At 36.0% G+C, this 13827-nt stretch overlaps 1 protein-coding gene across 1 annotated transcript; it reads left to right on the top strand.

The window, feature by feature from the left end:
- Positions 1-58: 58 nt before the first annotated feature.
- Positions 59-13337, top strand: LOC113235545 (farnesoate epoxidase-like; the record flags this gene model as incomplete). The annotated part of the gene is made up of 7 exons (XM_026471276.1): positions 59-118; positions 2306-2378; positions 3526-3751; positions 4283-4463; positions 12636-12735; positions 12863-13049; positions 13220-13337. Coding segments are annotated over exons 1-7 (945 nt in total), but the record flags the coding sequence as incomplete, so codon positions are not given.
- Positions 13338-13827: the final 490 nt, after the last annotated feature.

Here is a 13827-nt window from a genome sequence, read left to right as displayed (position 1 = left end):
AGGTAATGACGTCATTCCTCGACTCAACCTTACTGGAGGAACTCCTTGTAATTGTCAAATGACGTTTAAGAATACTGACTTCGAGGAAATGTTGAGGAATTCCTTAAGGATACCTCAGGTGAGGTTGAGTTTGAGGAAACCTTGAGGACACGTTTAAGAATACGGGTGTTATTAAACTATGTGGAATGTTATATATGAGCGTACAAATAAAAAAACCATTAAAGAGAAAACAAACATACACTTAAAAATAAATAATATAGTAGTGACAGACCCTCAAAAAAATGCTAATCTCTTTAATGACTTTTTTGCTTCAATTGGAGAGAAAAACAGTGACGGGGCAGCCGGCCGCCCTGGGCTCCACCCCACTGAAAATACCATGTTTTTGCGACCTACAGATTGCTACGAAGTGAATAAAATAATAAAAAACCTGAAAAACAAAAACAGCCATGGAATTGACGAACTACCACCTACCCTACTCAGACAGTGTGCCGATGAGCTTACTATACCTTTTACCATGCTTACAAATCAGTCATTTAATGAAGGCATCTTCCCTGAGGCTTTAAAAACGGCTATACTAAAACCAATATACAAGAGAAATGAAAAAAATTACATAAGTAACTATCGTCTCATAACCCTTTTACCCACAGCTTCAAAAATTTTCGAAAAACTGATGTGTGATCGTGTTTACAAATTTTGTGAAAAATACATTGACTTACAAATAAATGGACGACGGGTCTAATACAAAAACCACGAAAAAAATGTCCCAAGTCAACCTATTCGAAATTTAAATTGTAATGTCATCGCAGTATCGCGCTGTCAGTAGAACAAATGAAGACTAAAGCGGAGTGTCGCGCTCTGTATACGATTTTAGCGCCTTACAAGTGCGGACACTTTTTAGCGCGGACCCGACGTCCATATAATTGTAAGTCAATGGAAAAATATAAAATATTTGATGACTGTCTAGCTAGACATGACTAAGGCCTATGATAAAGTTCAATACAAAATCTTATTACATAAATTACACGGAATAGGAATACGAGGTGTAGCGCATAAGTGGTTCGAGTTCTATTTAAAAGATAGGAAATAATTCGTGGAAATTGAAAACTTTGATCACATCCCTGGTAGAATTGAACATTTTCGATCTAGCTGTAAAGTCGTTAATGCATCTATCCCACAGGGCAGTGTAATTGGATGCCTACTATTCCTCATCTACATCAACGATTTACCTAAAGTTATAAAGGAACATTGCGTCTTATTTGCTGACGATGTATTCTTGCTAACGACATGTCGTAATGATACAGATGTAAATGAACAACTCCATAAAATGCTACAAACAACAATCAACTGGATGACAGATCACAACCTTGACATTAACTTTGAAAAAACCAAAATAATAGCCTTTTATCCGTATCAGAAAAAATCTTTAAATATTAATTTTAGTTTCAACAATGTACATTTAGATCATGTTCAAGAATTTACCTTGCTTGGCTTAGTTTTAGACACACATATTAATTGGAAACCACATATTCAAAAATTAAGATCTAAAATCGGCAAATTTGCTTATGCATTTCGCGAAACAAAGAAAACAACTAATTTGGAAACCGCGCTCACCACTTATTACGCGTATGCCTATGCATGGCTCAACTACGGTGTAATGCTGTGGGGGAACAGCACCGAATCTCCCTCAATTCTGACTTTACAGAAAAAATTGATAAGAATCCTAGCCAACATTGACAACCGAAAGCTGCAAACCCTATTTCCAACAGTACAATATTTTAACTTTATCCTGTATCTACATTTTTGAATCCTGTAAATTTGTCAGAAATTATCCCAATCTCTATAAAAGAAGGCAAGACGTACCTACAAACTATTGTTTTAAACACCAAAACAGACTTATGAATGAATGAATGAATGAATGAATGAATGAATGAATGAATATACTTTATTGCACAGATAAACACACGAACATAAACACATGTACAGATAAACATACGCACAACAGGCGGCCTTATTGCTAAGTAGCAATTTCTTCCAGGCAGCCTTAGGATAGGAAAAGTACTTAGAAGGGGGTGCAACCAAGATACAAGATACCACAGCGATAGATTGAGAAACAATATTAATAAATACTAATAATAAATATAGTATATAATATAAATAAATATTAATAATAAACACAATAATATATCATTTTAAAGTAAATAAATAAAAATAATAAATACACAATGATATCAATGTAAATACATAAATAAATAATTATAAAAATATTTACTTATTATATTATGATAAAGGATTATAATAACAACAGAACAAGGACATTAAAGGCAGAAAGGGAAAGAAGTCACTGCTCAAGAAAGTGCTCCTTGACACGTCGTTTGAAAGTATGTAAAGAGGGGGATCGTCGAATATTTTCAGGGAGAGAATTCCACAAATTTTTTAATTAATTACCAAATTAATTACCAAAATCAACGATCTCTCTCCATTCATCAAGTCCGTTTGTAATGTCTATAAAAATTTGGAATAAGTTACCGAACTCCATAAAAAAAATACCTCACGACAGCAATTTTAAATCCCATCTGAAAAAAATATTAGTAAGTAAAAGTTACTACCATGTAAACGAATATTTCAATGATAAAGGAATATGTTCGTGATAAGTTACATTAATGTACCAATATACTTACCTGTACTTAATAGAAATACATACATAAATACTAGGCGTAAAAATATTGAGATGTTTGTTATTATGAATTTTTTTTTGTTAATTGAATTCATAGACATTTATTGTACCGACAAAAGAATAATATTAATAGATTTTATTTGTAATTTAAGAATTGTATGCTTATATAAATTGTAATTATTGCATGTTTTTTTTGAAGATTTTATTTGATGTTGAAATGTTTATTGATTTAATTTAATTCAAGTAAGTGAAATGTTGCCCTCTCTATGTACATTGCTGTGCCCAACAAGACTAGAGTCTTGGAATCACTACAGACGTATTATTAGACCTATCTTCTATAGACTTGCACACTAAACGCGCGCCCAAACCTGCATATTCACTACTTATACGTGTCAGAAAATGTGCAACATAAATTTTAATTACGTCAATTTTTCATGTGCTTAAATGATTTCCCGAATCCCGAACAGGTCCAGGACCTAAAAAATATTGTCGTAAGGCAGTCTCCATTTTCTGTCTATGTTCCTCGAAGTGTAAGTAAAAAAACTCAACTCTCTGGTAATCACAGAAGACACGATCGTATGCAAACTGCAGAGCGATTTCGTCATTTGTTAATCTATCTATATCCACCATACACTTTATTATTAATAATATCTACTCACGTAATACGTACCCACTTTAACACGTAAGATGGCTCTCAGAACCAAAGGTCGGTTTGGGCATGTTGCGGGTCAGGTATCTTATGTATATGACTGTACAATTTAGTAATCATAGTCTCACGGATAATAAATATAATAGTATCTACATTTGAATACTGGATAAACACCATAATTTTAACATATTTTGCTTCACAGGTATAGTATTTACCGAAGGCCCTGCATGGTCCAGTGGACGTCGCTTAATGCTCAAATTCTTGAAAAACTTCGGCTATGGAACCAATGCTATGGAGACGATCATTGCTGCCGAGTGCAAAGCTTTGGTGGAATTGCGACTGACTGACGCTGGCCAGCGTATACTAGTGAACGACATGTTTGACATAACCATTTTGAATATTTTATGGCGGCTTATGGCAGGCAAGAGGTAATTATGAAGTTCCTCTTCCTTCAACTTTAATAATTAAGTTACAAAATTGTAAAAAATATAATCTGTCATTCTAGTATGAGTATGTTTAAGATTTTCACGAGAGTACTTAGGCTCAACTCACACTGGCGCAGAGTCGAAGCGTCGCGTCACGTCCTGTTTTTCAACTACACCACCTGGCGACACGCGTCGACGCGCAACGACGTTAGTTAATATTAGTGCCCCGGGATCACAGTGTAGTCGGCGCCTGAGGTCTCACGGAGCCCAAGTGACACACGAAGCCGCTCGAATGCTATCAAGGGTCGACGCTCGATTCCATATTTGCAAAACACAAATTTGTACTTTAATAATGGGAAAATCGAGATGAATGTGCTATAGGCGAAAAACGTGACGCGTCGCGACGCTTCGACTCTGTGCCGGTGTGAGTTGAGCCTTAGTGTAGTCTGAAAAACTTCGTGTAAGTGTTATTGATAATCTCTTTAAAAATTCGTGAATTAATTGAATGCTAGTAAAATAACACATATTTTTCAGGTACGATTTGAATGATGATCGCTTGAAGAATATATGTGACTGGATCAGACGATCGTTCAACGTGGTAGATATGAGTGGAGGCGTTATAAACTTTTTGCCATTCCTTAGACACATCTTTCCAGGTCTAACGGGTTACAAAGAATTGGTTGAAATATATGGATCTTTATTAACATTTATAAGAGTAAGTTGGTTCGGCTACTAATCTGAATTTATTTATATCGTGTAGATACTTTAAATTAATATAGTTATGAATGTTCCCAACAAGCACACAAACTGCTTATATTACCTCTGTACAGCCTAAAAGTTGTATATTAGTTGTTTAAGGGATGCACTATAGTACTTAAGTTCTTTAGTAGCATATTCAAAAGTAATTAAACAGGCGCACGTCGTGCAATAGCCGTGCAACGGTAAATGTAATCCTAAGAGAGATAAAAAGGTTAGTTATAGCGAGATTGTCCGGGCAATTGATGTAAAGTAGAGTTAAAAATAGCGTTTTTAACACCGTGAGGTCTTGTAGAGGGCTTTTAAAGTTAGAAGTGTTTAAATGGAGTTATTAGCTTTCTTTAAAACGCTTTTGGTAGTATATCGTAAATTTCTAAAGCTCTTATAACACCTTGAGGTCTTGTAGAGGGCTTTTGAAGTTAAAAGTGTTTGAATGGAGTTATTAACTTCGTTTAAAACGCTAGAGGTGGTATATAGTATGTTTCTAACACCTGGAACTATTAAATAGATTTTACTACAGCCTTTGGAACGCTATATCTACAGCAGAGAAATATATTTTTTTAGTAGCACTTAGACCGTTATATTTGAGAATTCTACAGCAACTTTATATAAATAGCGCCTCAATACCACAATTGTCAAACCGAAAGGTCTACAACGGTGAATACTAGCGGTTAAATCGGTAGAACGGCATTAGTAAACTCTGAAGGCTGTTTGTAACAGAGACGCCATTGCAATTTTGATTAAACCAATTTTGTAGGTTATTTATATATTTTTTAATATCTTAAATATGTATAAAAACCGCATCCACTTCATTCCTTCTCACCCATGACCCTAAATAAACTTCCAATAACGCTGAAATATCTTATTTAAACTAAATTCAAACTTCACATAGTCTAATTAAATGTATTTTTACACAAAAAAACTGCACATGTAGAAGGCGCGTAAAAGTTTTATCTAAAATATATGTATATATTTACAATAAACTGGTACTCGCACTTGTATTTTGCATGTATTAAACGGAAAACTTATTTTATCAAACTGTTGTAATTTTTTGTTTGCAATCGTATTCCAGTCAGCAAGGTCACGGTCTTTATGAGCAATAAAATGCGTTTTGTTTGTTTCCCCATTATATCGCTGCTGTGTATCTAATACAGCGCCGTAAACTCAAGTTCAGAGATACAGTCGCGTCTAAATACGATGCGAGCGCTATAGTCGCGCTACAAGAACTTATTTTAGATACTTAGGCGCACATTACCGCTCGCATAGCTCCTTTGTATTACTGAGATGCACATTTACCACGCATATTAACCGCGCGCATCTTCTTTCTCTCTCCTTTGTATCTTCGTACTAACACACGTTTACGACCATTGTAGGACCTATAGCGTATAAATCGGTGCCCATTTTGGGGGTACAGCGGCGCTGGAAGCGCTTATACGTCTACTGTAGAATTTATTAACCCACTTGTTACGAAAAAAAAAAAGTTGTTTGTTCATTAACATTTTTTTATATTGAGTTTATATACGAATTTGAAACGTAAAAAAAAATATGAAAAAAAATGTAACTGTACCGGAAAAGCGGAAAATGAGTGGTCCTTTAAAGGACCGCTAGTAATATCGACTACTATTAGGTATCCTTATGCGGTTTTTATAATAAATGCTATTTTACGTTGATTGAGTAGGAATTAAACAAATATTATAGCAAAATTTACATGATTTATCATAAGAAATATATAAAAAAACCAGTTACATGAACATGAACCATCAATCATCCCTAGTGTGGTATTTTTCGAAGCAAATTTTAGGGTGTAGATACACTTTACATTTTTTGCAAATAAAACTTGCTTTTATATGGCAAATCTTGCATCTGTGCCGATCTGTGTCATATCTAATTAAATGATCTATATGATCATATCTTGATTCTTCATGAAGGCCTTTTGAAGATCTGCAACCCTTTCTACTGGATGGTTTTTTATGTGTTTCTAATAAACTAGTAGCAATAGTCCTTCGAAAACGCAGATGATCATAATCCCCACCATCTTCTTTATACAATTGCCATGCGTTATGAACTGCCATATCCAGACAGTGGCAGATTATGGAGAAATACCATTTCTTGCCACGGATCGAAGTCCGATATAGACCTATATTTTGGTCTGAACGATCTACTCCGCCCATGTTCTCATTATATGCTTTTATAGTAGCTGGCTGTTTTACAAGTATATATTTCTTCTCCTTTTGGGAAAATCTTTTTATTTCGTTAGTTGGCAATACCTTTACTGCATTAGATGCAACAGTTACGACACTGTTGTCATGCCACTTGCAAACCACGATTTCTTCGGATCTCGCCGACTGAAACATGTACGTACCTCGGTCAGTTTTCTGAAGCTCCTTATTTGAAGGGAGGGGGCACTTTGATAGCCTGTTTTCTCTTATCGTACCTGTTGCTTTTAGGCCTCTTTCACCTAGTTCATCAATCAAAGGTATAGATGTGAAAAAGTTATCAAAGAAAAGATGAAATGAGGCTTGCCCGTCAATCTTGCGAAGAACGTCTGCGTATTGCAAAATAACACTAGCACCCAAACCAGCTTTCTTATATTCATTCGGAATTTCAGTTGACTGGCCTTGATAAGGTTCAAACCATATTATGTACCCAAGGCGAGTACTTCCAACCCAAAATTTGTACCCCCACCTGATTGGTTTGCCCCTTATGAATTGTTTGCACGGATGGCCTCCATAATAAGGAACCATTGCCTCATCAATACTGTGATTTTCTTCAAATGGTGCATAATTTACGAAATTTGAATTCAATTTATCAAACAGGGGGCGAACTTTAGTAAACTTATCATTGATGGATAACATTTTATTATCACAGCAATGTAAATGAGTCATAATATAGGTAAATCTATCTCTTGTAATAGCATTGTAAATTATGGGCATGCTACAATCGTTTGCGTTTTCCCAGTACATATATCTTCTAGGCATATTTATATAACCACTCAACAGGAGAACTCCCAAAAAACATTTCAGCTCATTGATTGTTACGTTGCCAACGTTGTTTTTCGTGGCACAGTATAAATTGGTGTACTTCAAAATCATGTTCAGGGTGTCCTCATCAAATAGGCAATCAAAATAATACAGTGGCGTATTTAGCTTTTGTGGTCCTTGCTTTTCAATCCAGGGCTTATGAATAGGCCGTATATCGCGATTGGTCCACATATAGCTTTTAGTCTTTGATACGACTGGTTTTTCAGGGATTGGTGGAGTTGGAATATTGAGCTGAGTTTCCTGATCAGATGCTGCTATCTTCCTCCTTTTTGTTAGTTGAGTTGGTGGCTGGTCAGATGTACTGGGCATATTCAAAACATCCTGTTCTGCGCCAATCCGTCGTAGTTTTGCTAGGTCTGCTAATGACAAGGAATCCTCGTCATCATCAGATTCCGAAATGTCAGGCTCATTATAATGAACAATTGCTTGCACTCTTAGTTGTGACCCTGGCAGGTTCTGCATAAATACTTGATTTTCGTCACCGGAATCCTCATCTGTGACGTCAGCATTGAAATTTTCAGGTGGTAGAATTGATATGAAGTCTGGTAATGGCTCATCCTCGGTACATTCTAGCTCCTCCAATATTTCATTTAACCTCAAATGTCTTTCTCGGCGTCTAAAAACAAAATAAACATAATGCTATTATAATACTACGACACGGTACTGGATATTACTAACGGTCCTCTAAAGACCCACAAAAGTAAATTCTATAATTTGAATTAATAATATTGCTTTTTCAACATAAATCTACATTAGATAAGTAGTACACAGTATGATCTTTAGTATATAGATGGGAAGGCATGCATTATCTTGAATAAACTAATATTACATACCTCTGTTTATCCATGCTAAAATATCCTCGAGTTTTCAGTATTCACAAAATATCACAACACCTCGTTAGGTCTTAACGAATATTAAAAATAGCACACACTATCGACTGGTTACAAATAGCAACCAAAGAAAAAAAAAAAAACTACCCACATTTAAGAAATATTTTTTTTATCTGTTTGGGTCATTAAAGGACCGCTAGTAACAAGTGGGTTAATGCAGCCTATGCCGTTATTAAGAACTTCTAACTGGCTATTGCGGCTTGTTATTAGTTAGCTAGTTGGGTTATATTGTAATTTCGTTTCTTAGTTTTATTCACTACGGTTGTAATCGAAAATGTCAATGATTTTCCTTTTAATAATGTGTCTACATAATATTACATATTGGCCTTTTTGATATATGACAGATAAGAGCATTTTTAGATAAAATTTTCACGTGTCACCATTTTTTTTTAAACTAAATAAATAAATAACGCACACACTCAACATAGCCCCGCACTAGGGAAACCCTGTGTCGCGGGTGCTATGGACACACACATAGACAACCACAAATTACACCTAAACTCACGAGAGAAATAATTGTAGGCCATACAAATATTTCTCCCGGCCCGGGAATCGAACCTGGGACCTCTTCATGGCAGTCCGGTATAGTAACCGTTCGGCCACGGAGGCAGTTAAATTTAAAATCAATCAATTGAACATACCGCCAGATTACACTGCTAATAAGCAGCAATTTGATTGTTAACATCAATGATATTATACTTATTTACCATTGTTACATAACACTAATTTTCCACAAAGCGGCTAGTTCTATTTATTCAATTAAGTCGTATACCATACCAAATGACGCGGCAGGGACTGCAACAGCACACGCGCCTCATTGCATATAATTACAGAGCAATTCCCATATTAGCCGTCGATATCTCTGTCTACCTAATCGATGGATAGGGATTTCTGTGGAGTCTAGGCTCTCCGGTAAAACCAGGGTACAGTGGGCATCCGGGCAGAGCTCTCCGCCAGTGATATGTCTTCACGGTCTCTGGTGGTCCCAGACTCTGGGTATGGATAAGTTAGATATCCTCCGGTCCCTCCAGCCGCTTAGGAATTTTTGGAATCGGAGAGACGTTTCAGCGGCGGGAGGTGAGCGTGCCGACAGCTCCGCTACCAAAGAGGAGATTTCGTAGTCCACTACCTTAGCGATAAAATTCGATTATAAAAGGTTGATAGGGAGGGCACTATAAACAAAATTTAAGTAGTAAGATTATGGGATTGCCCGACAAGTCGCGCGCAGCCGTACTTGTTGTGAATGTGAACGTGTACTGACTTTTTTTTATAATATCCAGTGACGGGACGAACAAGTCGTGTGTAATTATAATAATAATAATAATAACGCACACACTCAACATAGCCCCGCATCAGCTAAACCTTATGTCGCGGGTGCAATGGATACAAACTCACGAGAGAAATAAATGTAACCCATACAAATATTTCTCCCGGCCCGGTAATCGAACATGGGACCTCTGCATGGCAGTCGGGTATGGTAACGTTAAAAGGCAGTTAATTGAAAAAAACATGTGTCGTGTTACCGCATTATAGAACGAACGGTGTATTTTGAAACACGTTCTCCTAACCAAGGATGTAACTAAAACGTATAATGTTTTCGTTTTCTTTTTGATAACAAGTAAACACGTCGTCGTTGCGCGTGCAAACCCGCTGAAGAGCACTTTGTAAATACCGCGTAACAGCGTTTTCACAATTTTATAGGAAGAATAAAAATTTAATGTCTTAGCCATTGAACTATATTTTACCGACTGAACTTTGTAGCTACTTCTTTGCGATTCACTTTTCAGGAGAAAAATAACGTAAGTTTACCCATAACTTGTTTAGATTCCTGATAAAGTCACTAACGCGGTTTTGTAGTTACAAATTACAGAAAATAGTAATATACTGTTAGTAGGTGCGCGGGATTGAAATGAAACATTTTATTATAGGTTTGATTTTATTATGACTATAGAGCAAAAGTGACAGAGAGTAAGGAGGCTTTTGCCTTCTCTGGACAGTACAGGGTCATAATAATAATAAAATAACAAAAAAAGGTTCTAAAACAAACATCTTCTTAGACCAAAAACGTATTGTCAGATAGAGCAATAAATTATTACTGTTCGTAGTCAAATTATACAGAAATATTTTTATAAGTAAGTCAAAACGAAGGTAAGTTCTCGTGATTATTAAACTTCGTGGTTTGAAAATATGTGTAATTAAGAATAAAAAAAAAACAGACTCATAAGTTCCCTGAAAATCACAGCAGCCCAATCTTGTTAAATGTCTTGCACAAATATAATTAAAAGGTAGTGTCTTGCTCTGTAGCCACTACCCTATTTTTTTTATTATGATATTACCCACTTTAGACTTAATGGAAACCAAAGAACATGTCATATTGACATATATAAATCAGACGTTATATGTATATGATGCATTTAGACCTTAGAGGATGGAAAAAATAAAGGAAAGGAGCTGCCCTATCTACGGAATAAACGTCACTACCTAAACCAAAAATGTCCACCACAAATGGCGGATTTCTTTAGTGTTGTACGATAATCATCGATAAGTCAATATCCTCATGCAAATGTATGGCTTGAATGTTGAAACTGTTTTTTCTTGTTATGTTTGTAATTTGTATAGTTTACTGTAATCAAAGTATGATTAAAATGTTTAATTAAAGTAGATCAATATTCATTGTCATATGGGAATATCCGGGATGATAGATATGAGATTTAGAATTTATTATTTTGCATTTATAAATGCTCACATATTACGAAAAATTGTATAAATCAGGAGATCTCTATGCATTTCCAATCTGATGATTGATTCTGATTAATATCCCTCATAAGGGCTTCCCACTGACCTTTGCAATTGGATTCTCGGATTTCTTGAGCGAACGTTCGATTCGAGTGGTCTTATAAGGCTACTCTTCCGAACTTATGGCGATAGATTCCTCTGGGTTCCGTACTGTCTGCAACTCTCTTTCTGCTGCATATCAATGATTATGTTAATTCCAATAATACCTTTGCGTATGCTGATAACACAGTTGTAGATAGATACTTGACCAATGCAAGGGTCAGTGGAGAGGAAATCCAGTCTTGTCGAGAGTCCATGGTTAGCCGTTTGGATTTGACAATCCAGGCAGTCTCCGATTGGGGCGATGCCAATCTTGTGAAATTTAACGCTACCAAAACGCAGGCGTGTCTATTCTCTACAAAACGGAGTTCCTTTGAGCTGACTCCGACTTTTCGTGATATATCCATACCGATACCCGATTGTCTCCATTTATTTTTCTTTTTATCATTAACTTTCAAATAATACATTTGAACATTACTTCGTCTTGATGAATTTGATCTCTTAGTTGTTCTCCTAGTCGTAGGTTTCGTGGAGGGATCGTGTTATAACTTCTTCATTAATTTGGTAAATACGCGTACAATGTCAGCAATGCGCAATGTTTCGCGGTATTGTTTCAATGGCAAAAATAAGGTTTCTTAGAGGCTAATTCAAATTCTGTGAGATCTAGCTTAAGCGAATTAGCGTTAAGGATTTGTTGGCGCGATATTTCACATTTTATACCTTTTGCTATTACGCGGTATTTACAAACTGCTCTTCTGCGGTTTTGCACGCGCAATGACGACCTTATACATATTATTTATACGATGTCCATTTTGAAAATGTGTATATGGAATATAATAATTCAGTAGCGGGCGACCTGTCGAGCACGTAGTAGTTAAAAGTAGCTGCTACGGCGGGCGATCGCTCAGGACTAGTCGCAGCTAGTGGAAAATAGGTCTACGATTGTTTCTTCAATAGGGAGGTTGATCTTCGAATCCCTGTGGCGGCACGTTGTATGTGACTTTAATTTCTAAGTTACGTACATTTGTAAATGTTTAGCAGTATCTCTTTGCTAATGATGAAGGAAAATTTCGTGTTGAAATCTACATGTTGAAGGAGGTCCCCAACCCACCAAACGTGTATATAGTCTCCAACACCCTTTGGGCCGAAGATAGGCGGCCTACGCCCTACGTTGTCGGTATATTGAAAGATGAAAATGCTTTTGGGTTTTACGAAACAAAAGACACATCAACCTCCACGCCTTGTTTTCATACACTGCTATTGAGCGGTCAGACAAAAAATCAACGGTAAATTAAACCAATACATAAAGTGTACATACTCATGTATGCATATCTGACTAACAATAGCATCTATGTATTTATATAGGAAGTGACAAGGGATCATCAGAAGAACTTCGACATGAATAATCCAAGAGACGTTATCGACATGTTCCTGATTGAAAGAAGCCGAAACAAAAATAGCATTGGTGAGTAGATATACTTATTCGTAGTAGATACATATCTACATTATATGTATATGCTCAGTATTCCAAGTTAAGTGAATGCTTCAATACTGTTTACTTCATTTTACAAGATCCCTTTCTATTTTAAAAGTGGGAACAGATGAAGATCTTGATGTAGTCTGTTTGGACATGTTACAAGCTGGTATGGAGACTGTGGGCAACACTGTAGCTTTCATGTTTCTCTACATGGTCCGTCAAGAAAGTATACAGAACAAAGTGATTGCGGAAATAGATGATGTCATCGGAAAAAGAACTCCAACACTTGAGGATCGGCGCAGGTATGACTGCGACTCAGTTCTCGTCATTCAGATACATGTTGTAAATGTATCTGAGTTGTTTCGCTTCTCATAATTTTAGGTATTCTAGAAAACGAGTTTTATAACTTTTTGTAAATAATTTATCTATTACCTAAACAAAAAACTTTACCAGAACGGTTTTATTTTTAAAGGATGACATACACTGAAGCGGTTGTCATGGAGACATTGCGAATGTCTGCGGTTGCTCCTATTGGCATTCCACATCGGGCACTCGATGACGCGAAATTGGGAAACTATATTATACCAAAGGTATATTGTAAGGGCCTAAAGGCTCAGACACACACAGGTGACAACCAATCGGAATACCTTTCGAAAACCCTTTTGCGTCTCTCCTACATAAAAATAGTACCTACATAAAGTTCCACTACTTAGGTAGGTACACTATCTATATTGGTGATAAAATGGTATATGGAAACACTATTTATACACCGAAAAACTATTCCAATCGATGGTTTAAAATACCTAAATTATATGTATAAAAAACTTATGAAACAATTTTTATAAATTAAGTTTGGCACATTAAATATCTCTGGTGTGGCGCACCGTAGAAAGCTATCGAATATAGTTTTTGTGCCATGTATAACAATATTATCTATTGTTATTTCAATATCGAGCTGCAACACTATTTCTGCATGACTACATACAATTTTATTACATTATATTTTTTTTATATTGTAACATTTGTTTGCATCACTGGACTGGCCGGAATTTAGCAGCGGTGCATTACCACTCGCCGAAA

This window comes from Hyposmocoma kahamanoa, unplaced genomic scaffold (genome assembly GCF_003589595.1).
Source record: "Hyposmocoma kahamanoa isolate Upper Pololo Valley unplaced genomic scaffold, ASM358959v1 87131, whole genome shotgun sequence".
Classification (NCBI taxonomy): Eukaryota; Metazoa; Arthropoda; class Insecta; order Lepidoptera; family Cosmopterigidae; genus Hyposmocoma; species Hyposmocoma kahamanoa.
The sequence above is the reverse complement of the archived record's forward strand: the minus strand, read 5'-3'. Positions and strand labels throughout refer to the sequence as shown.